The sequence below is a fragment of the Mus caroli genome, chromosome 11 (assembly GCF_900094665.2).
Source record: "Mus caroli chromosome 11, CAROLI_EIJ_v1.1, whole genome shotgun sequence".
Taxonomy (NCBI): domain Eukaryota; kingdom Metazoa; phylum Chordata; class Mammalia; order Rodentia; family Muridae; genus Mus; species Mus caroli.
This window is the reverse complement of record NC_034580.1, coordinates 42202969-42230239: the sequence shown is the minus strand read 5'-3', so window position 1 is coordinate 42230239 and position 27271 is coordinate 42202969. Positions and strand designations below refer to the sequence as shown.

General features: G+C 40.0%; 1 protein-coding gene across 1 annotated transcript in view; it reads left to right on the top strand.

The window, feature by feature from the left end:
• The window catches only part of Sgcd (sarcoglycan delta), a 397251-nt gene that overhangs the window by 215194 nt on the left and 154786 nt on the right, over positions 1–27271 (top strand). The window contains exon 4 of the mRNA XM_021177343.2: positions 26512–26599. Within this exon, the coding sequence (XP_021033002.1) occupies positions 26512–26599 (88 nt within the window). The remainder of the gene's footprint in view (positions 1–26511; positions 26600–27271) is intronic.

Here is a 27271-nt window from a genome sequence, read left to right as displayed (position 1 = left end):
TGTTGGGATGTATTTTCCTGTTTTTCTTTAAAGACTTCTACCTGTTTGGTTTTGTTTTTCTGTTTTTCTTTAAGGACTTGTAACTCTTTAGCAGTGTTCTCCTGTATTTCTTTGAGTTATTAAAGTCCTTCTTGATGTCCTCTACCATCATCATGAGATATGTTTTTAAATCTATGTCTAGCTTTTCGGGTGTGTTGGGGTGCCCAGGACTGGCTGAGGTGGGAGTGCTGGGTTTTGATGATGGTGAGTGATCTTGGTTTCTGTTAGTAAGAGTCTTACATTTGCCTTTCACCATCTGGTAATCTCTGGAGTTAGTTGTTATATTTGTCTGTGGTTAGAGCATGTTCCTCTCGTGGTTCTGTTAGCCTCTATCAGCAGACCTGGAAGACTAGATCTCTGCTGAGTTTCAGTGGTTAGAGCACTGTCTGCAGGCAAGCTCTCCTCTTGCAGGGAAGGTACACAGATATCTGGTGTTTGGACCTGTCTCCTGGCAGAAGATGAAGGCCCCAAACAGGGCCTGTCCCAGAAGCTGTTAGCTTCTGTAGTCCACACTCTCAACTGTTTAGACTAGTCTCGTCAGGATGGCTCCCCTGGGTGTTCGACCACAGTAACTCTTATAAAGAAAATCATTTAACTGGGGATGAATTGCAGTTTCAGAGATTTCATCTATTATTGTCATGGCAGGATGCATGATGGCATTCAGGCAGACATGGTGCTGGAAAAGGAGCTGAGTGTTCTAACCTTCATCTGTGGACCCCAAACAGAGACTGTGTGCCACACCGGCCATAGTTTGACCCTATAAGACCTCAAAGCCCACCTCCATACTGATACACTTTCTCCAACAAGGTAACACCTCTTAATAGTACCTCTTCCTAATGGCCAACCTTTCAAACCCACAAATCTATTCAAACCACCACACACATTTACACATATACAAACACACACACACACACACACAAACGAGGGGGGGGACACAGAATTCCCCATCTGACATAGCCCCTACTCTGTTACCCTCTGATTGCTTCAGTTGTGCCCACACCCACTGAGTGGTAAAAGCATCAAGTAAGTCAGGCAATAGCATGTTTGGTTTAGGAAATTTAAGTTCCCACTTCTTCCACATGAGACCTGAAGTGAGCCATCTAGCCTTTCATCAGTGGAAGTAAATCTGCTTATCCCCTCCCTGAGGGGCCTTAAATGTTTACTAGGTTCCTATAGTCCTCAGGAACACTGGCTATAACTGGATCCCCAAACCTCCGTGAAAAGCACATGTCTAATATTTAGCCATTAAGGAACTGTTGTTGGCTGCATCAGGGAATTAACTTTCTTAATGACTTAGATGATGGTTTTTCTTTTAAGAGTTACTTTGTGTGTGTGTGTGTGTGTGTGTGTGTGTGTGTGTGTGTGTGTGTGTGTATACAGGTGTGCATAAAGGCCAAAAGAGGACCTTAGGTCCTCCAGAGTCTGATCTACAGGCATTTCTGATCCACCTGATGTGAATGTCAAGATGCAAACTTTGGTCTTCATGATTGAACAGCAAGTGCTCTTAACTGCTGAACCACACCTCCAATACCAAAGAAGGCTTTTAATTCTGAATTGTGAGGGTACTAAGGTTTCTCATTTCCGACAATGTAATGGCACATCTACTTAATGGTATTTGTGTCTTAGCAAGTAAAAATTATGGATCTCTTTATATCATCTCTCCAACAGAAGGAAGAAAAAGACAGTTATTAGAAATCTCTATAAAGAGCCTCCAATGGTAGTGGGGGTCAGAGGTTAGAAATATAAGCATGTGTTACCATAGTGATAGAGTTAAAATTCCTTTAGGAGCTTGTTTCATATATTGTTTGTTATTTCTATCTGTTTTCTTTCATCATCTTTGGGTTTTTTCTTCAAATTACAAAATAATTAAGGAATTTGGCAAAGAAAACCAGGCAGATGTAACAGCTTCCTCTTACATCCCTTACTAGAAGTAAACAAGCTGCAATGTCATTTTTTTTCCTGCCACCAGAATCACACCCTCCCCTGAGTGCTCAGCTGCAGCACAGTGACACAGCCCCTTGGAAGTAGAAAGCCCTAAGTCTCTCTGTAATGTGACTAAATTTAAAGGGTGTTGAATCCACTCTGGGGGGAGGGGAGTCTACAAAGAAGAATCCTCTGTTTTCTGAAAACTACCCAAGGCTACCCCCAGAAACCCTTCAAAAGAAAGGGCATGAGGCTACCACATGGTGCCAGAATCAATGCACTTGCAGGCTCTATTTATCCAACCATCAATAAAAGAAGTTAGGGAAACCCACACATGCACTAAGGAGACAGCTCAGCTCACCATGCAAGCCTGAGGACCTGACAATGCCCATGTAAAAGTCAGGCACTGCAGTAAACTCCTGTAACCTCAGCAGTGGAAAAAGGGAAAAGCAGGCAAACAGGAGGATCCCTGGAGCTTGCTGGCTGGTCAGCCTAGCTTAGTCAGGGAATACCAGGTTCAGTGAGGGGTCCTGTCTCCAAACCGAAAGAGAGCAATTAAGGATTGACACCAAGCATCAATTCTTAGCCTTCACATGTGGGAGCACATACACCTGTACACACACACACAGACATACAACACAGACATACACACTCACACCTCTGCACACACATGCACATACCACTACACACATACACACACACATACACACACCTGCATGCACACATACTCACACCTCTACACACATGTGCATATACCCTCACACACACACTCATATCCCTGAATGTACACACACACACACACACATACACACACACACACACACACACACACACACATACACATACACGAAAGAAATCAATAAACTTAGGCTGAGGATTCATTGACTACTTGTGTAGTATGTACAAGGCTTGAGTTTGAAGTTTAAAAGTCAGATTGGATTGAAATTTATATTCCATAAATAAGATACTATTTTATCATTGTTGACACAGAGGAAAAGACTTAATTTTCCCACCTCCTAAATTTCAGGGAAATGCAATTGTAGTAAGAAATGACTCAATTCTGTAATGTGGCTTGGAGTACTGTCTTTGAAGGGAAGCATACCCCTTACCAGTTAAAATCTATACCTTGCCTATGATTCTTTAGATAAAGCTAGCTGAGTCTATTTCCATCCTTGATCCTTAGTTTTCGCATCCAAAGAGCAAGTCCTGGATAATAATGCCTGGTTAAAATGGCACAGTTGACATGAAGGTGTTCCCTAGCATACAATATGCACTCTGTAACTGCAGTTATTGAATTCTGTATTAGGTACTGAAGTTTAGTAAAAACTGTGCAAATTAGATTTTGCTACAGGAAAAAAACAAAGGTCTAGCACAACATCAAAAAAACTCTTAGGATGAGTTAAAGTCAATGTGGAGAGACATCATTTTCTTAAAATCCCATCTGCTACAGAACTAGATATATCCTCCCTTAGTGAGATACAATTCTTGGACCTTGTGTTGCTCTGTGGACCTTTGGAGGTTACCAGCCACTTTTGGCTCTCACTCTTTCCCTTCTAGAAATCAAAAAGAAAAAGAAAAAAAGAAAAAGAAAAAGAAAAAGAAAAAAAAAGAAAAGGAAGGGAGGGAGGGAGGGAAAAGAAAGAATGAACAAATGAAAGAAAGAAAGAAAGAAAGAAAGAAAGAAAGAGAGAAAGAAAGAAAGAGAAAGAGAGAAAGAGAAAGAAAGAAAGAGAGAGAAAAGGAGAGANAAGAGAGAGAGAGGAAGGAAGGAAGGAAGGAAGGAAGGAAGGAAGGAAGGAAGAAAGAAAGAAAGAAAGAAAGAAAGAAAGAAAGAAAGAAAGAGAAAGAGAGAAAGAGAAAGAAAGAAAGAGAGAGAAAAGGAGAGAGAGAGAGGAAGGAAGGAAGGAAGGAAGAAAGAAAGAAAGAAAGAAAGAAAGAAAGAAAGAAAGAAAGAAAGAAAGAAAGAAAGAAAAAAAAGATCCAAGAAAATTTCTTCTGTGGAGTCTTCCTAGCCTGGCTCTTTGCCCTTCCAGGAAATTCTTCTTGCCTGAATGTTTATAAAAACAAGTAAAGAAGGACTCTTCATTAGAAGGGCAGCCACCAGCCAAACTGCAGTTAGAGACAATGTTTGATGATGCTGAGCTTGGTTTCCTAAGCTGAAATGCTCTGATTAGGGCTTATTTGGACAGTTAGCTTGGAAGAACAATGTTTCAATGAATTAGAGGTATAGGCAGGAAGACTGGGAGTGGAATGACCAGGGATATTAGCCCTTTGCAGAATCTCTAGGAGCAAGTAAAGCAGGTAAGAAGGGATCAGAGTCTGAACAAGGACGTAAGGGTCTTCTGTTTACTCACTTTCAATTTCTTGAATTGTAGTCACAGACTCTACACCCAGTTGACTGAGGAGAGCCATAGTGGGGAAAACACAGTTATGATGGATACTTGTTGACACTCTGAAGTAGGCACTGTGCTAAGACTCCATCCAGCTCACGAAGGAGATGAGATCATTGGCTCATTTTGACAGATAATGAACCCAAGGCACAGAAAGAACAAGGAATATAGCCAGGCTTTCATGCCATGCCCAGAGTGGGGCTGTGAGTCAAACCCAGGTTCTTGACTCAGCCCTGCTGGGAGGATGGGGCATGAGTAAGGAGTTGACTTGAGACCCCCTATCCCCACCCACACACACCCCTTCATGTTTGTCCTTTCTTCCCCTGCAGATGGTATCTGCTGCCTCAAGATTTTTCGATTAGCTCAGAGGGATATGTCACAGTCTTTCTCCTCTCTGGAATCATTATCAAAGGCTAGAGACAGTAATACTTATCCTTAGTGGTGGCTGGCATCTGTGGGGATCAGGAAACTGGGCATTTGCTGTTCTGACTTATTTGAGAAAATAGAGAACATAAAATTAAGTCAAAATAATCATTTTTTCCCAGGGTCACTATGAGTCTTTAAGGTTGTTGATTTGTTTTTGTTTGTTTTTAAATGAATTCACATTTAGCCATTTTGACAATCTATCTATAGAACTCATTTTACCTTGGAAAACAAATTTGGAACCCATAGAGTAACATATCCCACCGGTGACACTAAGGCTACCTGTGGACATATACAGCCAAGGACAGTTGTGAAGATGGCCCAACACAAAATTACAAGCTTACTTAAAACACTATGAGACATTTAAAAACTCCCTTGCTCAATTCTGAAGAACATGAACTTTGTGGCATGGTCAATGTTGCCCTGCCTATAGGTTGTAAGCTGGCAGGGCTTCATGTTCCTCTTCTCCTACCCTGTCACCTAGCCTCCTTTCTTGTTAAGAATTTGGGTGTTCACATCCCACATACGTGAATCATGTGGTACCTTCATTTTATGACTGGTTCATTTTGCTTAGCACAACAGCCTCCAAGTTCTCCTCCTATGTCAGTGTTGGGCTTTTCTTATGCTTGAGATCGAATGGTCTCATTCTCATTCACTATTTATCTAATCATGAATCAATCACATTTTAAAAGTCTTGAAGCACACTGATTGACTCACCTTGAGTTTCAAAAGTCCTATCATTTTATAATCAAGAAGAAACACAAAAGCAGAAATGTCTATCCCCCATTCCCAAGCCTATGCAGACCTAAGTTATCAGTGGCTCAGCAACCAACTTGTATAAACCAATGGGACAGGCTTGCAGATTCCAGAGCAGAAATTTCTGTAACTCTTCTTCCATAGAATCACAAGTGCCCTCAGTACCTTTTCATTCCTGGCCACGATGTTTCATTTATCCTAAACCAAGTGAGTTATTTTGCTTTCACTAAAACTTGCTTTGGGGTATGTACTTAAGTCTTGTGGGTAAAAAAGAAAGAAAAGAAAAGAAGAGAAAAGAAAAGAAAAGAAAGAAAAAGTTACTTTCTACAGTAATAGATTTGCTCAAATATTAACTTTGGAGAATTGTGACTTGACAGTTCTTCAAAGAATATATAAAACTAATTATGAGTGCAAGTCGTTTCAATTTTAAGAGTTAAAAAACTGCACCAGCTTTGGATTGTTCTCTTTGAAATTGTCTTACAGATCTGTGTGTCACTATAATCTGACATGGTTTTTGGTTTCTTGACCAAATGAAAGCAATGGGAACTTAATCACATTTTGTTTGTTTGTTGTTCATGTGGTATGAAGACAGGAGGTACTCTGCCCAAGTTTTGCCTTAAAATAAAATTTGCATAAATTTACCTTTTGAACACTAGTATTTATCTACGGAATGAAAGATGACTCCAGTATGCACCCATTTCTGAACATTATCCATGTGGCTTCATTTAACTAGTTGTAGATGGCATGTTATTTCATTTTGAAACTATGAAGGCACAAGATTGAAAGGGAGCAGCATTCTGCAGGATGTACACAGCATGGCTCACGTGTCTGTCTGTGAATGACATTAGCCAATAGTGATTCCCCATGTTCAGCCTGAGCTAGAGCTGAGTCTGGGTGTAGATCTGTGGTCCCCCAGCATCGTCCCTGGGGTAACTTCTGCCCTGTGTCACCATGTGATTCAGTCAGCTCATGAGATTTGGGTCATGGCTGTGTGTCTTTTAAAGCACTAATTATTTAGCATATCTTCTTTGGTTTTCTTTGATCATTTAAAGAAGGGCTGTATCACTTATCTATGTTAAGGCCAACATAACTTCCAATAGATAGAGGATAGATATAAAAATTAACTAAAATAGGGAAATATACTTGAAGCCAACTCTCTTTGATTAAAATGGAAATGTAAACATTTATAGCATTTATAGTGAGTGGCATATAAGCCATCATAGTACCTGTGTCAGGTAGGATTCTCTAAGGACCAAATGTATGTGTGTGTACATGTGTGTGTATGTGTGTGTGCATGTGTGTGTGTGTGTGTGTGTGTATACACGAATGAAAAGAGATCTATTAGATAGACCTACATAGCATGTTCTTGGTGGTTCAGCAATGGCTGGCTGCAGACTAAGAACCTAGTGCCAACTCAATCCGCACGGCTAGATTTCTCAACTATCCCAATCTGGCACTTAAGGCCTGTAGGGGTCTTGGAGAATAGCTGGTCTGTTTAGTCCATGTTTAGAAGGAAAAAGGAGCCCAGTTTGGACGCCAGAGAAGAATACCAGTAGTGATGGCTTAGGCACCAAGAGGCAAAGGCAATCATGGAAAGATTTGCTGTGAGACTTCCTTCTATCTAGGTAGCTACAGGAAAGTGCCTCCCACTCCGAGGAGACGCCTCCTGTCTCCTCAGCAATCACTTCTGGAAAAATACCCTTACTGGCTCTCCCAGAAGCACATCTTTTAGATTATTTGAAAACAAATCAAATTAACAATCAAGGGTAAAGATCACAGGCACCAGATGAGACATTACTTATTTCATCAATGACAGTAAGAGACAGCTAAAAGGGAAATGAACACTTTATAAGCAACACTATGCTCTATGACACCTCCTATCTTACCCATCCTTGGTCTAGACTTTGGGAAACAAATACATGTCACATAAGAAGCAACAATAACAGTGCCTAGCAGAGTACATATTTAGCCATATAACTGCCATGACTGCCAGTGATAGTGATGGCTCTAATACCCATGTCCCCACTTACCATGGCCACTGGCTGATCATCATCACTAATGTCTTATAGTTTCAGGAGAACACTTTTTCCTCTAAAGATTTTTTATTCCTGTGTGTATATGTGTACTTCTCTCACACACCCCCACTCCCACCCCTACCTCATCATTTGAGCAATATAGCTGCTTGGAAGGCTTCTTCTCATTAACCTGACATTTGTCTGTATCTGTAGAGTAGTATCCCAAAATGATTTACCTCTTAAAATCCACCCCAAATACCACTCAGAATAAGTCTGACCTCTCTATTCCATGGCATCTATGGGCTTATAAAGATGACTCTCATATCCGAGTTAGCCTCTGCTTTTCATGGGTGACCTTCACATCCTTTTACAAATGAAATCATTTTTAACAATACCAACTCTACTCTTTAATGCACATTCTGTCTGTATTGTAAAGGTTCACCAACAAAACAAAAATCAATAGACTAGATAGGTAGAAAATGAGAGAAAGATCATTACACTGACAGACATAATTTTTAAGTATTTGGCTACCATAATTATAAAACTGATGAGTCCAAAGTATATAGGGTGGTTTCTAGGCTGGTGGCCTCAGAAAAGCAATTCTGCTAAGTTCAGAGTGCATCAGCCTGGTAACTAGAAATATCAGTCTCAATATCAAGTCCAAAGGGCATCTGCTAACACAGTCTTACTCCTGGGGTAACCATTTGCTCTTTCCAATTCTTTAATCAATTTAGTGAGGTCTACCTATAGTAGGAAGGGTCATCTGCTTTGGGTAAGGTCGACTGATTTAAATACACACCACAAGGAGAAAATCTACAATATGTAATCTGTAGTTGTGTGGTTTGGTTTTATCAGCATGTGGTATGAAGCATATTAGAACACAGTATTCCCCTGAGAGTTGCAGAGATGACTGGATGGCACCAGAGGATGCAGTTTCAACACCCAGGACTCACATCAGCATCTCACAACCTCCTGTAACTCCAGCTCTGGGAGACCTAATGCCATCTGCATTTTCTGGTCTTCACAAGAACCTGTGCATGCATGTGTGTGCATGTAAGTGTGTGCATGCACACACACACACACACACACACACCGGTGGAGGACAGATAGAGAGAGACATCTTTAGGGGAGAAAGTGTTCTGACTTTATAAATCAAGCCACTTAGTGATAATGATCTGTCAGTGGCCATGGTAGTTGATGACATGTACACTATAAAGATCAGGATCATCTCTGCTAGCTATAGTTATTATCGTCTTTCATGTAGAATATAATTCTCCTAAAGCCCTGAAAGGTAGGTTATATTTTTATATCTTTATACAGGTACAAGAAGCTGAGAGATAGAGGACTTAAGCAATATGTGGAGATTCATATATAGCAATTGAGAGTCAGGGTTAGCATTCAGACTCAGGTCTGATGGCAGAGTCCATATTATATCCACAAAGGACCCTAACCCCTAAGAACATTGCAGAATATACATGGTAGCCATAAACCCTGGAAATGCATGCCTTGGTTCTGACATATTTGACCACAATAAAGGACTACCTGGTACCTGCAACTGATTGACTGTCATTGCAAAGTATCTCAGAGTACTTCCTGCAGGATGAGGAAATGCTTTGCTGCAAATTATTAAAGCCAGCATGGGACAAAGCAGCTTGCATAGCGGGCCCACGAGGGCCAGATCTGAACTCCTCAGGCATGCTGAAAGTGCAAGGTTATTCGATCAGAACCTGCAGACGAGTCGTCTGAGTCAGCGCATCACAGACACATGGTGCACTGAGGAGTGTGTCAGTGAGCAGCAGGTGCCATGGCATTTCACAGCCCATTGAGCTCTGCATGACTAAGGAGAAAACCGCACTGGCTGAATCCTGTCACCAAGCTCATTGTCATTATAGTAAAATATCACAAAACCATATTGTGCAGACACCTGGGTCTTAGTGTCCTTACTATCCTGTTTATTCACCTCTGTCTATATCCCTCTTCAAGATGGGAGCTGGGTCTCTGAACTTAATACTCTAGGCCAGCCCTCAGAATCATGTTGAATGAGAACCTGCCTTCTTTTCAAGACTACAGTGTAAAGTCTCATGGCAATCTGGGAGCTTATATTACCTGAAAAACTTTTGTGTGTGTGTGCCTGTTATGAGAGAGACAGCATTTCACCCTTAAATGCAGCAGTGAATTGGCAGACTCCCTGCTTTGGGTGACTTTTACCATGGTGAGGAAAGACAAATAAACATTAGATAATCCGGTAGATATATAGTAAAATGTTAAGTCACACTGAACGATAGAAAGAAAAAGCTAGAGTAAGCAAAGCAGAGAAGTAACGGTCTGCTGTGGTAGTGGAGGGCGCTGAGAAGAATGGGTGACTGTGGCATATCATTGGGAGGCTACTTCCAACCACAGGGATCAAAAGGGCAGATCCTTGGAGATTATTCAAAGAATGAAGAGCAGTTCAGAGAGCTCCTGGTGAGGAAGTACCAGGGAAGCCACTCCAAATGGCACAGACCTGGCATTCTGCCACTCCGGAAGATGAGGCAGGAGCATTTAAAGTTATGGGGTAGTCTGGGTTACTTAGTGAGACCTCTTTGGATAGGAAGGGAGCAAAGGAAGATGTAGAAAAGGGAGTTGGAAGAAAGGAAGCTAGGATGATGTGTAAGGGAAAGGAGTGTAAAGATTGATACAAATGGGGAAGAAAGGAAGGAGAGGGAGGGAAGAGAAAGGAGAGGAATGGAAAGAAAAGGGAAGGAGGGAAGAGGAAAAGTGGGGGCGGGGCAAGGATGTGATGAAACAAAGGCGGGAGGAGGGGATAAAGAGAGGGAATGAGGGAGAGATCTTAAAAGAATAAAGACGGAGGAGAGCACAGAGGACCTGGGTCATTCATGTCATGTCTTATAAAAATGGAGCTTGAGTGTAGACTTCAAAAGTTTTGGAGAAGCTCGTCTCTGTGGTAGTGACATACTCTGTGTTGAGTTTACAAAAACTTACCCAACTTCCCTGAGGATAACAGATTTCAGAAGGCCAAGAGAGGAAGCCAGGCAATGGGATATAGAAAGAAACAGCTAATTCTGCATCCAAGATGCAATCCTTTTTATTTATCTTTTATTTGATTTATACTTTAATGGCACCACAGTCTGAAAGTACATTTGGCACAATGCTCATTCCAAGTTCCTTGGAGAAACAGCCCATTGCTAGTGTTTGCAAATGTTTTAGTGTATTTGGAAACAATGTAGAACCCCATGTCTGAGGGTTCTGAGTTTCCAGTATTAGTTCTGTCTAGCTAAATGTTGGTGTTCCCATCTCCCATCTCCAGGCTATTATTTGAGCCAAGAAGTCTATGATTTTCCAACAGAATTGTATTGTGAAAATCTTATATAACTGCAGATGAATTTGCCCCATGCTTCCAATAATTGCCATATATTTAAGTTCCACTGATGGATATATATCCAGTCCTCATTGGTGTTCTTCTTTGGTCAGACTCCCACTATGCACAGCCTCTGCCAGGCACATGGCTCCTTTTTGTTTCTCTGCTACTGACAGATGGCTTTTTGCTTTCTAGCCCCTTATTCATTTTATTGATCTTTTACTTTCTTCTCAATATTAGCCCAGGACATCTTTTTTTGCCATACTTAATTTTTTTCTTTTCCATATGAGTTTTTGTATGCGTGGGGTGCATGTATCCACATGTGTGTTCACATGTGTGGGGGTCACATGTCTTCATATGTGTATACATATGTGTATCTATGTCTTCCTTGATTGCATGTGCAGATGCATATTTATTTTTAATGTGTTTGAGAGGTTAATACATGAGGACAATGCATTGCTATACCCATGGGGCCTGTCTCCCATTCTTTAACATTAGTTGTCACAGAGTACCCTTACTGTTTCCTGGGCATGAGCTGCCCATTTTACGTGTATTATCCTAGTTCCTTCAGCAATCCATAAAAAGTGCATGCTGTTTCTCCTTTGAACTGAAAGATAAGGAAACAGAAGCACAGCTACTCAGTTGCTGCATTTACACAGCCGTAGTGTGGGGCGGGGTGCTAGTCACAGCCTGTCTGTTTCAAATAAGGATTCTAATCACTATAGATTGTGCAAAACAGGTCACACCATAACCTTTCTGTTAATTTGTTTGAGTCAAGAAAATGTATCAGCCCTCAACATCAATGATTCATATCTTTTATAAAGCATACACGTAATAGGCAGAATGAGCATGATGCCTGATTTCTTCTATATTTATTTATTTCATCTTTATTTCATCCCTTCAACTCTGGAGGGCATCTATTACTTCATGCAATATGCATGTTACTTGGGGCCTACGTGTATGCTGTATTGACTTCCTGTTCTTAACTCTATCTAAATCTTAGATCTCCTCTGGTCTCCTTCTGAGATCCATCTTTTGACTCCTGAACTGTTGCACACCCTTCTCTAAAAGGTCATGATCTACAGCAACAGGCCTTCTCTGATGCAGGGAGGGAGACATGCAAACAGAGCTGAGGAAAGTGTGGAGGCAGCCATAAGGCCCAGATCTGTGCCCTCCGACCTAGGGGTTGCCACATGAGGCCAAGGACATCATCCAAGGAAAAGCCCGGTTTGTAAATGTGGCTGAAAACCAAAAATATTCTGGCCTTTGACATTTCTGCTTTGAAGAATAGCAGCAGAACAAATTTAGCCTGTGTTGGTTTCAAGAGGCAGGGGGGAAAGAAGGAAAAATACAGCCTGTCTTTTGTGATGGGTTTTAGGATTTTAATATTGGAACCAGTTTGGCTTCACAAGGGAAAGTTATATATTCTCATTCTCTCTCTCTCTCTCTCTCTCTCTCTCTCTCTCTCTCTCTCTCTCTCTCTGTGTGTGTGTGTGTGTGTGTGTGTGTGTGTGTGTGTGTGCTTTTTGCTTTTCTCAGAACCCCTGGTTAAGTTTGTCTCACCCTCCATATACAAAGATTTCTTTGCTCACTAGTTGTAGAATCTATGTTGCAGCTCATGCATGTACAGCTCAAAAATGTGTCCCACAGTGACAATGCAGAAGAGGAAAATTTAGTTCTTTTCTTTGCAGTCCTGTCTTTGTGGTTTATCAGCATGCGAATCTTCTCAAGTCTTGACTGACACCTGGCCTCAGCCTTGTCATCAGATGGCAGTGGCTCAGAACTCGGAACATGAAAACCTCTAGCAGACATAGCAGAGACCTTATTTTTGGAGATATTCTGACTTAGCCTTTATGGTTTTATTGTTTATTTCTTGTAACACAAGGTCTTGTTACATAGACCAATCTTGCCTGGAACTAGGTGCATAGCTCAAATTGGCCTTAACTCTGTGATTCTCCTGTTTTGGCCTGTTACATGCTGAGATTACACACCAACTTCTTATTCCAAGGTGGTAATGTCAGAGATATGTAAGCAATGGCTTGTACATATAAAGCTATAAACAAATAAACCCTGGAGATACAGATAATCCACAGGGGAACCAATTCTGTTGATGCACCCAGTTAAGAGAAAAACACTAACACAGACTGAGAAGGAAGAATGTAATGGGACTGTTTTGAATCTCATGGATTTTCTTGCTTTTAAAACATTTACTTTTTAAATTTTCATTTATAAGAATGGCTAGACATAGCTCTCTGCAAAAGGCTAGAAAATATCACAAAGAAGGTTTTATGCAGTCAAAGTGTGATTTTATGTTCTGTGAAGATGAAGTATTACCTGGGAGTGTGTAGACTTGTGCATTAAACATTGCTAAGAACCACCTTGGCCACTGTCTGATATCACCAGTGTCTGGATTGTCACACAAGTGTTACTTTGGTCTTTCAAAATTCAGTAAACAGCTCTAGCTACCTGTTCACTGCTCTGGCACAGTTGCTAATATTATGTTGATTGTATTAATGGGTCACTGCTGAATCCAGCATGGGACTCCTCTACCATCTAAGGCTAAATCATTTGGTTCTATAAATATCCATGCCCAGCCTCATTTGTGCAGAGTAGAGCTCTGGTCACAAGCTCACACTTGCTTTGTCTGTTTGGTTTTCAGATTTGGGTGATGGTGAGGAGATAGGAAGTTCCCAAGGCACTTTAGTTTACTTTCCTATTTAACCCTATAACCAAAGAATAAAATTATAGAAATTTTCTATTCTTTTATAGACTTGGCTATAGTTCAGGGACTTCTGCTAAGAAATTGATATTGATTTATAATTTTATATCTGCTTCTGATTTGATTATTAGAGATCTGCATATGTAATTTGAGATCAACTTTCTCTCTCTCTCTCTCTCTCTCTCTCTCTCTCTCTCTCTCTCTCTCTCTCAAACACACACACACACACACACACAGGTTTTTGCCTCCTGAGAAGATTCTTTGAATTGTTCATTACCTTCAAACTATGAGAAATGTGGCTGAGATGCTGTCTTAATTAGGATTTTATCTTTGTGAACAGACACCATGACTATGGCAACTCTTATAAAGGAAAACACTTAACTGGGAATAGATTAAAGTTTCAGTTTAGTCCATTATCATCATGATGGGCAACCTGGACACATGAAACCAGACATGGTGCTAGAGAAGAAGCTGAGAGTTCTACAACTTGGTCTGCAGGCATCAGAAAGAGACTAGGTGTCACACTAGGCATAGCTTGAGCATAGGAAACCTCAAAGGCTGTGCCCACAATGACACTTCCTCCAAAAAATCCACACCTGATTTAACAGGCCATATTTTCTAGTAGTGCTACTCTCTTTAGCCAAGCATTTAAACACATAAGTCTATGGGGGCCATTCCTATTCAAAACAAAACAGACACTATCTCCAATTACTATATTGTAGTATGTTGACCAGCCCCTAGATCCCTATTGAACGTACCAAGAGAGAGCAAATAGAGAAAAATTAAACTACCAGGGAATAATTGACATGGTAACATGTTTTGTGTGAAATGTTGACATTGGAGGCAAAATAGTTATGTTTGTCTATAAGGAGGGTTTTAGCATCCAGCTTGACTATACAGTGGGACTTGAAATCTGTGTCACAGGATTGAAAGAAACATCAATCCACACCATCATCTAGACCCCTGTGTGGTTCATTCTTAGCATTTCCCAACCAAGACTCAGACTCGTGCTATGCACTCATTCTAGATCTTCTTTTTCTTCATGATGGCCTGTAGGTTAGTCAACAGCTACTTTTGTTCCAGGTGTCCATAATACAAGATTTGTTCTTGGCTTCTTCCCCAAGTCCCCTGCCTAAACCTAACTACCAGTCTCCATTAGTATCAAAATTGTCTTCCTCTAACTCTGCTGTAGGCCAAGCTACCATCATTTCTCATCCAAGGTGCTAAATTGTCTCCATCCTGGCTTTCAATATTAGGTTGATACCCTTAAGCTGGCTAGAGTGATCACATTTTCAACCTTTGTATATAGTGTCTCCTAAAAGTTTAAATATAAAGGCTTTGTCCAGGTGAGCCTATAGATGGGTCCTTAGGTCACTCAGGAACATGTTCTTAAAGGGGAATTATGGAAACCCAGTCTTTCTTTTCTTTTTTTGGGATGCAAATGTTCATTCTCCATATCATCTGCAACCAAATTCTGCCATTCCATCAGTGGCCCAAACTAGTGTGGCTGCTACATCATGAACTTAAGCTATCTAGTTATGAGTAGAACATACCATTTTTCTTCATAGGTAGCCACATGTGAGACCTGTTATTGGTAACATAAAAACTAAAACAATGGTTACTTGAAAGTGAGGTTCTAATCACTTTCCTGCTTCAAGCCCTTCAGATATTTTTCATTTTTAGACAAAGATTGAAAAAAACCTTTCAAATGTTCTATGTAATAGAAAAGAACGTTGATAGGCCCACAAGCATTTTAGACATAACCTCCAATCCACAGAGATAAAAGTATGCTAACACAATGCTAGTGAGGTAGGCAGTGGAACAAAGTAGGATGCTCTCGCACTGGTGTATGTTTGGGAAGTAATGTATGATCACAGTTGTGTGGCATATTACAAGGGGAAATACTGGTGACATGGTGATAGTGTTGAGAGAAATTATTTCCATTTGTATTTCTACTTAAACTACATGTGGAAGTGAACCACAGGGAGAATAAAGACAACATAAGTCATAAAACTAAGTTGTTAAGTGAAGAAAACATAAAGAGTGGGGGGGGGATTTCTTAAATAATTCCCGAGATAACATCCATAAAAGAACAACAAATGAATTTTCTTACATCAAAAATTAAATATTCTTGTTCATTAGAGGCAGTGTGAGCAATGTTTTTTGCTTTTTTTTTTTGTCTTTTTTTATTAGATATTTTCTTTATTTACATTTCAAATGTTATCCGTTTTCCAAGCTCCCCCTTCAAAAACACCCTATCCTCTCCCCCTCCCCCTGCTCCCTAACCCACCCACTCCAGTTTCCTGGCTCTGGCATTCCCCTATACTGGGACATAGACCCTTCACAAAATCAAGGGCCTCTCCTCCCATTGATGACCAACTAGGCCATCCTCTGCTACATATGCAGCTAGAGCCATGAGTCCCTCCATGTGTTCTCTTTGATTGGAGGTTTATTCCCAGGGATCTCTGGGGTTACTGGTTAGTTCATATTGCTGTTCCTCCTAGGGGGCTGCAAACGTCTTCGGCTCCTTGGATACTTTCTCTAGCTCCATCATTGGGAACCCTGTGCTCCATCTAATGGATGGCTGTGAGCATCCACTTCTGTATTAGTCAGGCACTGGCAGCAATGTTAACACATTGTCATCTCCCTCAATCATGAGTTTCTGCCACAGTGGCCTTTCTCTGTGTCTTAAATATACAAAGCTCCTTTGTACTTCTGGGTCAATACATATGCACCAAAAGTCTTCCCTTCTGGTTTAGCTACCCAGTGCACACTCATCACTTAAATGGCAGAAATTCTCTTCTTCAAAGAGGTCTTTCCTACAAAGAAGTCAGATTACTTCTGTTTGCCCTTAATATCATCCTGTACATGAGGAATCCTAAAACCTCCACCAGAAAACCCTAAGAACAGGACAACACCCTTTAGCAAAGTAGTAGAATACAGAACCAGTATACAACATTTCAGATCTCTTGTTATATTTTCAAAGAGAACAAGCTTTAAATAGAAACATAAATAGATAGATAGATAGATAGATAGATAGATAGATAGATAAATTGTTCACAATAGCTTTTAAAAATCTTATGAATAAACCTTGATGAAAAAAAAATGAAAGACCTCTTAAGAAAATTTATTTTTTAAAAAAAAAGAGGAAAAAATTTCAAGTTATTAGAAAACAGAATATCCTTTCATATTCATTGATTAGACAGATTACTGTAGTGAAGATGGCTATGTTATGAAAAGTGTTCTGCAGATTCAGTGTAATCCTCTTCAAAATTCCAATGACACTCTTTACATAAATACAAAAAGAAATCCCCAAATTTCTTTCCCTATAACAGGAAATAAAGAAAATTATTTGGAAAGCCAACCAATTTTGATTTTAACTCATGCTACAAGCCATAGTAACAACAACAACAACAACAAATCATGTTACTGGCACAAAAAAATATAGACACATAGATGATTGGGATAAAATAGAAAATGCAGAATTAACTCCACAGAGCTAAAGCCCTGACAGTATTTTTCAGAAGCATCAAAAATACACAAGGGAGAAAACACGGTGTCTTCACCAATAGTATTGAGATAGTAAAGCTTGGTGGTTCTCTATAGAAGCATGAAGCAAGACCCTTATTCCTCATCCCACACAGAAAGAACTTCAAAATTGATCCTAGGCCTTTATGTAAGAACTAAAACTTTGAAACTTAGAAAAAAAATACAGGAAATACACTCCAAAATAAAGGCATAGGAAAAAACTTGCCAGAAGGGACTCCAGAAACTCAAGAAATAATACCAAGATTTCAAAATATCTGTTCTGCATAATACAGGAAACACATCAATTGAAGAGGAAGCCTGCAGATGAAATCTCACTGGCTATACATCTGACAAAGGATTAATATATAAAATATGTAAAGAACTGTAAAGGAAAACACCTTTACTGATTTGACTGAGAATGGCCTCCATAGGCTCATGTACTTAAATAACTTAGTTCTTAGTGGGTGGAACTGTTCAGGAAGGATTAGAAGGTATGGCCTTCTTGAAGGAGATGTGTTACCTGGAGCCAACCTTCTGGTTTCAAAAGATACACAGCATTCCCAGTATGCCTATCTGAAACCTGGTTGTAGATCAAGATGTGAGCACTCGGCAGTTCCTTTGATCTACTACCATGAATTCTAAACCTCTGAGACTATAAGCCCAGTTAAATAACTTGTTAATAAGTTGCTTTGATTATAGAGTTTTGTTACAGCAATAGGAAAGTAATTAAAACACCACGAAGATAGCAATCAATGCAGTCAATAAATGAGATAATAAAATGAATGGGCCATTCTCAAAAGATAAATTATCGATGGGCAGTAAGTATGTAAAATAAAAAATATTCAGTATTTTTAACAATCAAAAATGCAAATTAAAACTACATTGATTTCTTTTCACCTCATGCATTGAACAAATAAAAAACAAATAGTAGGAAAGATACAGGAGAAGGGACGCTCTTAAATATTACTAACAGGAATGTAAATTGGACTAAGTACTATGAAAATCAGTATGGTACTGATAGCATTTTCCTTGGGGGCAAAGTGGATGGGAAAGAGAGGTTCAGGAGAACCTACTAAAACATACTTTGCTTAAAAATTCCATGTACACTGTTGCTAATCTTAAAAATTAAAAAGAAGTAAAGAAAAGAAATATAGAGGTTCTTGAAAAAGACCTGTTTTACAATGATATAACTATCCCAGTTTTGGGTATACAGGTCAAGGGCCACAGAAGTACTCATCTATCCATTCATTGCTACAATGTTCACAGTAGCCAAGATATGGGATCATCCTAGGGAGGTACCTATCAACAGATGAATAGATCAAGAAAATGTGGCATCTTGCACAATTCTGCCATTAAAAAAAAAATTCTGTCACTTGCTAGAAAATAGATGCAACTGGAGATCATCATAATATACAAAATAAGTCTAATCCCAGAGAATCATATTTCCTTTCATTCCTGGGACTTTAAAGTTTGTATAGTTATATAAAACTGTGTGTGTGTGTGTGTGTGTGTGTGTGTGTGTGTGTGTGTGTGTGTATAAACATACAAATATAATCACAAAGGAGAATAGAAGAGAGACTAGCAATTGGGGACAGGGGAGATGAAGGAATCTAAAGAAAAGGGTGCGTATAGTCAGAGCATTAGATATACTTGAAATAACAGTCTTTGTGAAAAATGCACAATACTATGTATGATTATATATCAGTAAAAACAATGGAGGAAAAGGCCTCCCCTAAAAGCCTGAGTAAAGCTGGGTCTCTCCATGAGCCCTCAATTCAATGTCTCCTCTGAGTTTCCATTCATGTCACACACTGAAGTTACAAATGCATTATTATTTATGGAGATCTAAGTTTAGTACCTACCCCTCTCCCAGTAGACTTGTGAGCTCCTGAGGATCAAAGGCCACCTGCTTAGCAATTGGCATAGCACTTTGAACCTCAAAGATGCTGTGAGGATAATAGTAGAATATATTGACACAGAGCATCGGAAAGATGAGTCACTTGACACCACATATTGCATATGTGCTTCATATTCCTGAGTTTTCAGGAATTCTTTTATCTTTATCTTATCAAGACTCTGGGGTAAAGATTTGTGCTGTGGCTTCTGGCTACCCAGAATGTAGGCAGCTCAAATATCATTTGTAGCCCTACAGTTCCTTGCAATGAATTAGATGGTGGACAAATATTTGTTAAATAAATGTCTATAATGCTACTACCTTCCCATTGGCTCTTGTTCCCGTCTTCAAACAATCTTATTACTCAGTGCTTAATGGCTTGCCTTGTAAAACCCAGTTACTGTTAGACTTCTGTTGATTGCTTCATTTATTGACAACAGTTACTCTCTGTTTACTCTTAGTTTGGTTTGAACATTCAGGTATTCAACAAACATTTATTGAAAGCCTAATGGATGCCAGGGATTTACAGGGTACCAGAAGAACTGGCTGTCTCCATGTTACATTGGCATGTGACCATGATGCCTGGAAGGAATTCTTGAAACAGAACAGTTCGTCAGCAGCAAGTGATGATAGAAACGAAGATGCACCCAAATTTGGGCACATAGCAGAGGAGCTGAACTAGAGAGCTGGGCTGGGATAACTTGACTGTTTCCAAGCTTATTTTGAGCAAATGAGTCACAGGATAGCTTCATTATTTAATACCAGAAAGACATTGTAAAACAATAGAAATCTGTCTAAGCATAGTTATAAAGAAATACCCTGAGCAAAATTGAAGAGTTTTTTTTTTTTAATATTTGCTTTTTAAGTGATATCTCCATAAAGTATCTCTTGAAGAATGATGATGTCACAAACATTTGGGACATACAGAAGAAAAACTTATTTATAACCACTTAGAAAAGAGCTAATGACGAATCTAGTTGGCAACCGTACTGTTTTCTTTTCTAGGACATAACAAGATTTTGTATTGTTTCAGTGTTAATTATGAGACTATATTGAATGATAGCTACTGCAAAGGAGCCAATAGTTTCTGACCTCCCTGATTTCTTGTCAGCTGACCAGGGAAGAATAATTATCCTTAAAGAGCTCAGATGAGGGACCAATTATAAGAGTCCCCAGAGATAATTCTAGTATATCTAATAAATACTAGAAAAGTTGGGTAAAGGGAAATTTTCTAACACAAATCAAGCAAAGAGTGGAATCACTTGTCTTTAGTATGATACTGTGCTCACCTGCATAGGGACAGATGTCTCTGCAAGGACTCTTCAGAAATCCTAGAAGTTAGGACTTGCCAACCTAATATAAGACCCACTTTCTTTTAGCTTCATTTGCAGAAAAGCCCTGAAGAGTGTTCACTGTTCCTATTTACCCCACATCTAGACTATTTTACTCACACCTGATATCAATAAAAAACATCTTGCCACAATTACCAGACCAGTGCTGATAGGTTGTTGTTCATTAGAAACCCTCCTTTTCCTCAGCTTAATTCTTGGCCAGTGTCCCTCTTCCCTCTTCAGGATCTCATGAAGAACATCCTGATGCATCTGGTCCCCACATCTCCCAAGTCTCTTTCTAGTTGTTGGCAGTTTCTTGGACATTTTGTTGTGGCGACCTTGAGAATTGTGAGAAGTACCAGTCAGACATTGTCTGAGATGGGCTCTAACTGAGACTTGCCTTCTGAGTACAGGAAGTCATGGATTGAACAAAAGTACCACTGTTGAGTTTGTATGCTGTTCTTCTTACAGTATATCCATGACACCTGCTATCAATATGATTTAGTGCTGTTGATATTCTTGACCTTGGTCACCTGGCTGTCACCCTGTTTATCAGTCTTCTTGGCTCTGAAGAAATCATTATATTCTGTCTGTTTTAAGGATATGTTTCATCTGTGTAAATTATCTGCAATTCACTCTTCACAATTTACTTACCCATTCAGTTGTGCATAGTTATATAGGGGCATGAATATTTATTCTACATTCAGGTTTATAATCCAGTATGACCTTATTTTATTTCTTGGGTTGTTTTAATTTGGTCAGTGCTTTTCAGTGCTCCCATGTCCCTTTGACAGGCTCCCATTATGAAGGTGTTTTGGATTTTGATAGTGTTTTTGAAGATATCCCTTCAGGCATGAGTATTGCTCTAGGCTCAGCTTTTAGATTCCTTGCTTCTGTGTTCCAATCAGCAGTTTCTCTAAGGCAGTTGTTCTCAGCCTGTGGGGGAAGATGCCCTTGATGATCACATATCGGATATCCTTTATAACAGATATTTACATTACGATTCATAATAGTAGCAAAATTAGAGTTATGAAGCAACAATGAAAGAATGTTATGGTTGTGTGTCACCACAACATAAGAAACTGCATTAAAAGGTCATGGCATTAGAAATGTTAAGAACCACTGCTCCAAGGTGTTCTTCTAAGGTAGTTTTCTGCTGTCTTCTTTACTGTGCCAGAATGGTTGTGTACATATTTCATTTCTTTCACTGTATTCCATAGCCTTGAAACTCACTTCATAGATACAGAAGCTGAGACCCAAAAAGAAGTGCTTGACCCAGAGCCACATAGTTATTGAAGAATGGAGACATGATTAAAGTCCAAATCTGTCCCACTCTGAATATAACATTCTACCTTTGTTCCAAGAAGCCAGCATCCCATGATACCTACTTAGCATTAGACAGAAGCAGCTGTGATTCCTCTTGCCTTTGTATGAGGAAGAAAAATCAAAAAGACATCATGACTTTCCTTGGGAGGAATCTCCCCAGTATGATAGCAGCTGGTTCTTTTCCTCTGAACTTCATGCACAGTTCAGAGAGCCTTCGAGAAGTGTGCCAGTGGTTTATGTACTATCTTGTGTTTTCCCTGATATGGTTTTCAGAACAGATTGCTAGCTCCTTACCAGGCAAGGAAAATATACCACAGTACAGGATTATCCAGATAAGAAACACTAGGCTACTACATCCTGTCAAAACAGACTATAGTGATCTGGGTTTGACTCACTGCAAATATTAAAACCTGTGTGTCTCCTACTATGAGAGCCTAAGTCTCCATTAAATTGATACCATATTGTTATTATAGTTATTTGGCATTCACTAGGTCTCCCCCTGGGTTGGGAACTTCTCAAAAATAAAGGTTATTCATATTCTCCAGAGCCTGGTATAGGATCTGACATAAGCCAGGCATCTAATTCATATACAGAGTATATGTAAAATAAGTTCCTGGTATCTAGACTAGCAACTGCCTGCTGTTTACTTACACACAATTTTGACTGACTTTTCTCCTAAGATGGGCATGGTATAAGGTAATTCTACAAACATAAGCCAACAGCTATGAGAACTCACCCTTGCTTTCTTGTAAAAAGTCTTAGGAAGGAATGAAGTCATGTGGCCATTGAGAAGAGAATAAGCAATAACAGACAAAAAAGAATCAGTAACAACTGAACTCTATTAAGTAGGTAATAAAAGGTAGCTGAGACGGCAAAGCTTGTAGCCTTTCAGTAAGAGCAAAAGAGATATGAACCACCTATGGGACAGAGCCCTGGTGAGACTTAGTAGGTGAGTTGTTTATAGGTTTTGAAGTTGGAGTGTACAACAGGGTGACTTATGCCCTAGACATACAAATAGATTAAAAGCCAGTGGAGAAACTCACTGTGCATGCTGGAGAGGAGCCCAAAAGGAGACTGGATAAAGAAGACCAGTTAGGCAGTCATGTGTCCTTAGATCCCACTCTAGAGAAACCAGCAAGACAAGCTCCTCCCCTTCACCTGTTCGAAGACAAAACATTTTCTTTACTTTCTAGAAAATACTTCAAATCAGAGGATCTCTGGCCTCTGGGATACCCAACAAAGTTGGAATCAAGAATGAAGTGGGAAAATCAGAAGGTTTAATTGAAAGTCTGTTTAGTATAGGACAATGGCCCAACCTCCTCTTTCTCTGATAAACACATCTAGGGCAGAGGATATCCCTTGTGATCCTGGATATCAGCTGGTTTTCTGTGTTTCCGTCCAGCTGTGTACAGTGTCAGAGTAAGTCATGCTAGCAAATTAGTTAAGAGATGCCCTCTCACCAAGTCAGATCACCTCTGGTCTGTGTGACTCCCTCCCAGGCTCCAGCCAAAGCTTCCTTGCCTGTATACCTTCTCATACAACAAGGCTATGCATCCCAGTGCTTCCCAGTCAGTTCCACCAACTGGGGACTAAACATTCAAACATGGGGGCCCCCTATGGGGGCCATTCTCATTCTAACTGGCACAGATATGTAGATACAGACCTTGGCTCAGCTGTAAAGAATACATACATCATCATAGTACAAACTAAAAATTGTGCTTTACTCAAAGCTAAGCAGAGCCCATACCACTGGAGAAAGTAAGTGAATAACATCTAAAGTTAATAGCCCCAGAGATAGCAGAAAAGGACATGGTGGGCTACCAGGTGCATAATCCCCGAGGAAACCTGCAGCTGTATTGAAAGCCCTTGCAGGAATGAAAAGACCTGAACTGCTGCTCTTTGCTGTAAGTTTTGCAGATGTGACATTTACCTGTTCTGTTTCAATATAAGAATAAATAATATATTTTTAAACAGATACAATAATTTTAAATGTCAGCAGGAAGGAGCCACTTGGTGTTGAAATGGCCTCTTGCATTCTGTAGTCACCAGAGGACAGGATAAAGTGAATAATGCTCATGCCAGTGACCCCCAAGACATCAAGAAAAGATTACAATGTATTCTTTGAGTCTGCTTGAGAGAACTGGAGGTATGAGGAACTATTCTCTATCAAAGTTTCTCTGTGTTACAAATTCTAGCACAAATGATGTTTTTTAGCATCCTTTCCATACCTTGAAGTCTGTACCCCACATCCAGAAGGACAGGTTGGTTGGCCACAGTCTGACTCTGTGCTCTGGGCTACCAGATGAGTTTGCAGATTGTTTTATGCCAATCCATCTGAGTAACTGGATTCCTTGTCCTTCTAGGTCACCTTCAGGTCAGCTTGAGGGTAACAGTAGTGAGTGGGACAGTGCAGGGAACACAAAGAAGCACAGAGGTCACACATGATCTTGTCTTACAACTCCTCACTTGTTCTGATACATCAGAGGTCTTGGGAATGCTTACATGGCTGACATTTTCCTGGTTCCAGTCAGAAGCAATCAGAGAACAAAATGAAATTCACAGGTACCCTGTTGCCATGTGACAGTCTTCCCCTTTGTGTATCCTCTCATGCCTTTTCCCCAGTAGCCTTTCTATTACTGGACGGCCATAAGAAAGAGCACTGGGCAAGAATGAAGCTCTTTGTTTAAACTCTAAAGATTCCATTTTCCAAGATGCCAGCCTGTTTTAACCATTAATGCTAAAGTATAGTATTTTGATATGTTGGTAAAAAAGAAACAGGCAAGCAAAATGACTCATATTGTAAAAGTTTCTATCACTAAGCCTAACCACCTGAATTTGATCCTTGGAACCCACATGATGAGAGGAGAGAACTGACTTGTGTAAGTTTTCCTCTGGCCTCCACATGTGCGCACACATGCGCACACACATACACATATGAATAAATAAATCACAGGGAACCGTCTCTAGACATAAAACTATAGGCAGTGAAGGAATTCTGGGAGCAGGACAATAAGTCTCCCAAAGGGAGGATCCCTAAAGTTGGTTATTCAATGCCAAATGAACAGCCTTGAAATCATACGTATATATGAATGATTAGTACCATGGTGACATTTTCTTGGCATACACCCATGCCTCCTTGTGCATGTCCTTTTGAAGATTGACTGTATACCAAGATGGCGCAGACATTAACAGTTTCGACAGAGATCATGCATCCCATGAGGTTTAGGATCAGGCTTGTCCAAGAGGAAGCACATCATCACCATCCCCTGTTCCGTATTTCATTCTAAAGGGAACAGGTAGCACAGTATGAAAGATGGATATGGGGACCTGTGTGATAAAGGGGACAGTAGACAGTAGCCTAGATTACTTGGAAGAAAAGAGCCCTAGAAATAAGAAAAAGACAAATGGACTAGCAGAGATCTACCTGGGGATGTTGTCTCTCCTGGGTTCTTTATGCATGTGCTGTCAGCCTTCCACAGAGGATTCACCTGACTGGCAGGTATTCATCCTGCTTTTCTAATGTTCTCTTTGGAAGCTGCATGGTTCCTTTGGAGAAACTGTGAACTAGAAGGGACAAGGCTGGGAGATGATCAGATGCTTCTGTGCTCCAAGGCTCTCCTATCCACAGGAAGATACAAAAAAAGCTCAGCTATCTTTTATTCAATTGTGTGTAGGTGAGAGACAGGTCGAGTTTTGGATGTCTGACTCTTTGGAGGAGATCTATGTTGACTGTGTACCCATCACCATACAACTGGACCTCTAAATCAAAGATGCATTGCTGTAGAAGGACCTCAATTGGGTCCTCGATCCCTTGGCATGGAGGGTGACAAACAGACGTGGACACAAGGGAGTGCTGTATCTGGATGTAATTTGTCTCAAAGCAGCACCAGTCTTATAAGTGACTTTTACACAAAACAGAGGAATGCATACAAAAAGCTAACAGGAATCAATTGGGATAAAAATCAATATTAACAACTGGGATCAAAAGCAGCCCCACCTAAGGTCAGCTTAATCTGAGAAGCCAGGGGCAAGGACTTCATACCCTTGCCATAGTTCCAATTCTAGTCCACCTTCCCCCAGGCCATTGTAAATTCCTGTTTATGGGTGTAACTCAGCTATCTATAGTTCTAAGTATTTACTCTAGTTCCTTCTTAAACCATAGCCTTCTTTCTTCCTCGGTAATTATAAATTCTTGCATATGAGAGTAACTCGGCTATTAATTCTAAGTGATTGTGTGGGCGGACTTTCTACTAATAAGTAATATAGTCTGCCATACATAACTATAATAAGAATTCTAAACTTATTTGCTAAGCTTGCCCTGAGATTTCTAACTCTATGTAGTATATAGTAATGCCTGATTTCTTTCACTATCTTACAATACTAGAGGCAATTCTGAATGTCACTGAATCGGCAACATTCTTACTGAATTCCAAACCCAGGGTCAGCTCAAGGACTACCTAGGGCATTGGTGAAGGCCAGGAAGCAAAGTTCAATTTTGCTTAGGTATTTGGCAAGTCGTTGCTTGGAGACACCTATAATAAAACAATACTGAGGGAAAGCACACAGATCCATTCACCCACTAAAGCAAGGACATTATTGGAGCATTCGTCATACAGGATGCCACGGTTTCAGGAGACTAAGTTTCTGTGAACTTTTTGTCTCAGAACTGCGTCCAGGTTTTTGGGCCCATCACTCAGGTCACTATTGGACTGGATGTAGGCAGGTCAGCCCTTTGGAGAGTTAGTATTAGAGTTCCTTCATTGTAGCATTCTGCCACCTTCATGATCGTCTTCTGTTTTCTTATTACAGGGTAATGCCCTATACTTCAAATCTGCCAGGAACGTGACAGTGAACATTCTCAATGATCAGACAAAAGTGCTGACTCAGCTGGTGACAGGTAAGAGAAGAACAAATAGACAAATGGCTGGTCCATCCGCACCCAGACAAAGCATATTTTACTGTCCTGTGAAATACCACCTGAACCTGAACAAGGCTGTGCTGGCTATTTACAGTGTAGAGAAAGAAAACTCAGCTTGTACCCTCTGAGTCTACCAAAAGATACTGTCTTATCTATTTACATGTTTAATTTACCAAATGCCATGACACTGGATTTTGTGGAAAAGCTGCTTTTAGTAGTTCATGGCCCCTAAACATGAGCCAGCTGCCTCAATCAAGGAAAAAAGAAACCCTCTTAAATTTTGTTCATTTTAGAGAATTTTATACATGTATACAATGAAGTGTGATCATAATATACCCCTCAATTTCCTCCCTCCAGCTCTCCCCAGCACAGCCTTTCCCAACTTAATGTCTTTTTATCTTAATAACCTACTAATTTCAGTTAGTTATGCCCATACATGCACAGGTATGGGAATATTCAGTAGGCTATGAAAAACATACTAGTTAGTGGCCACATCCTCAAGAAAGAATAATTTTCTCTTCCCCCAGCAACTATCCATTGTCGGTAGCTCCTTGGTAAGGAGTGGGCCCTGGAGACTGTCTACTTCAACGAAGCTGGGATTTGGGCTGCTTTGATCTTATAGTATATATATATATATATATATATATATAT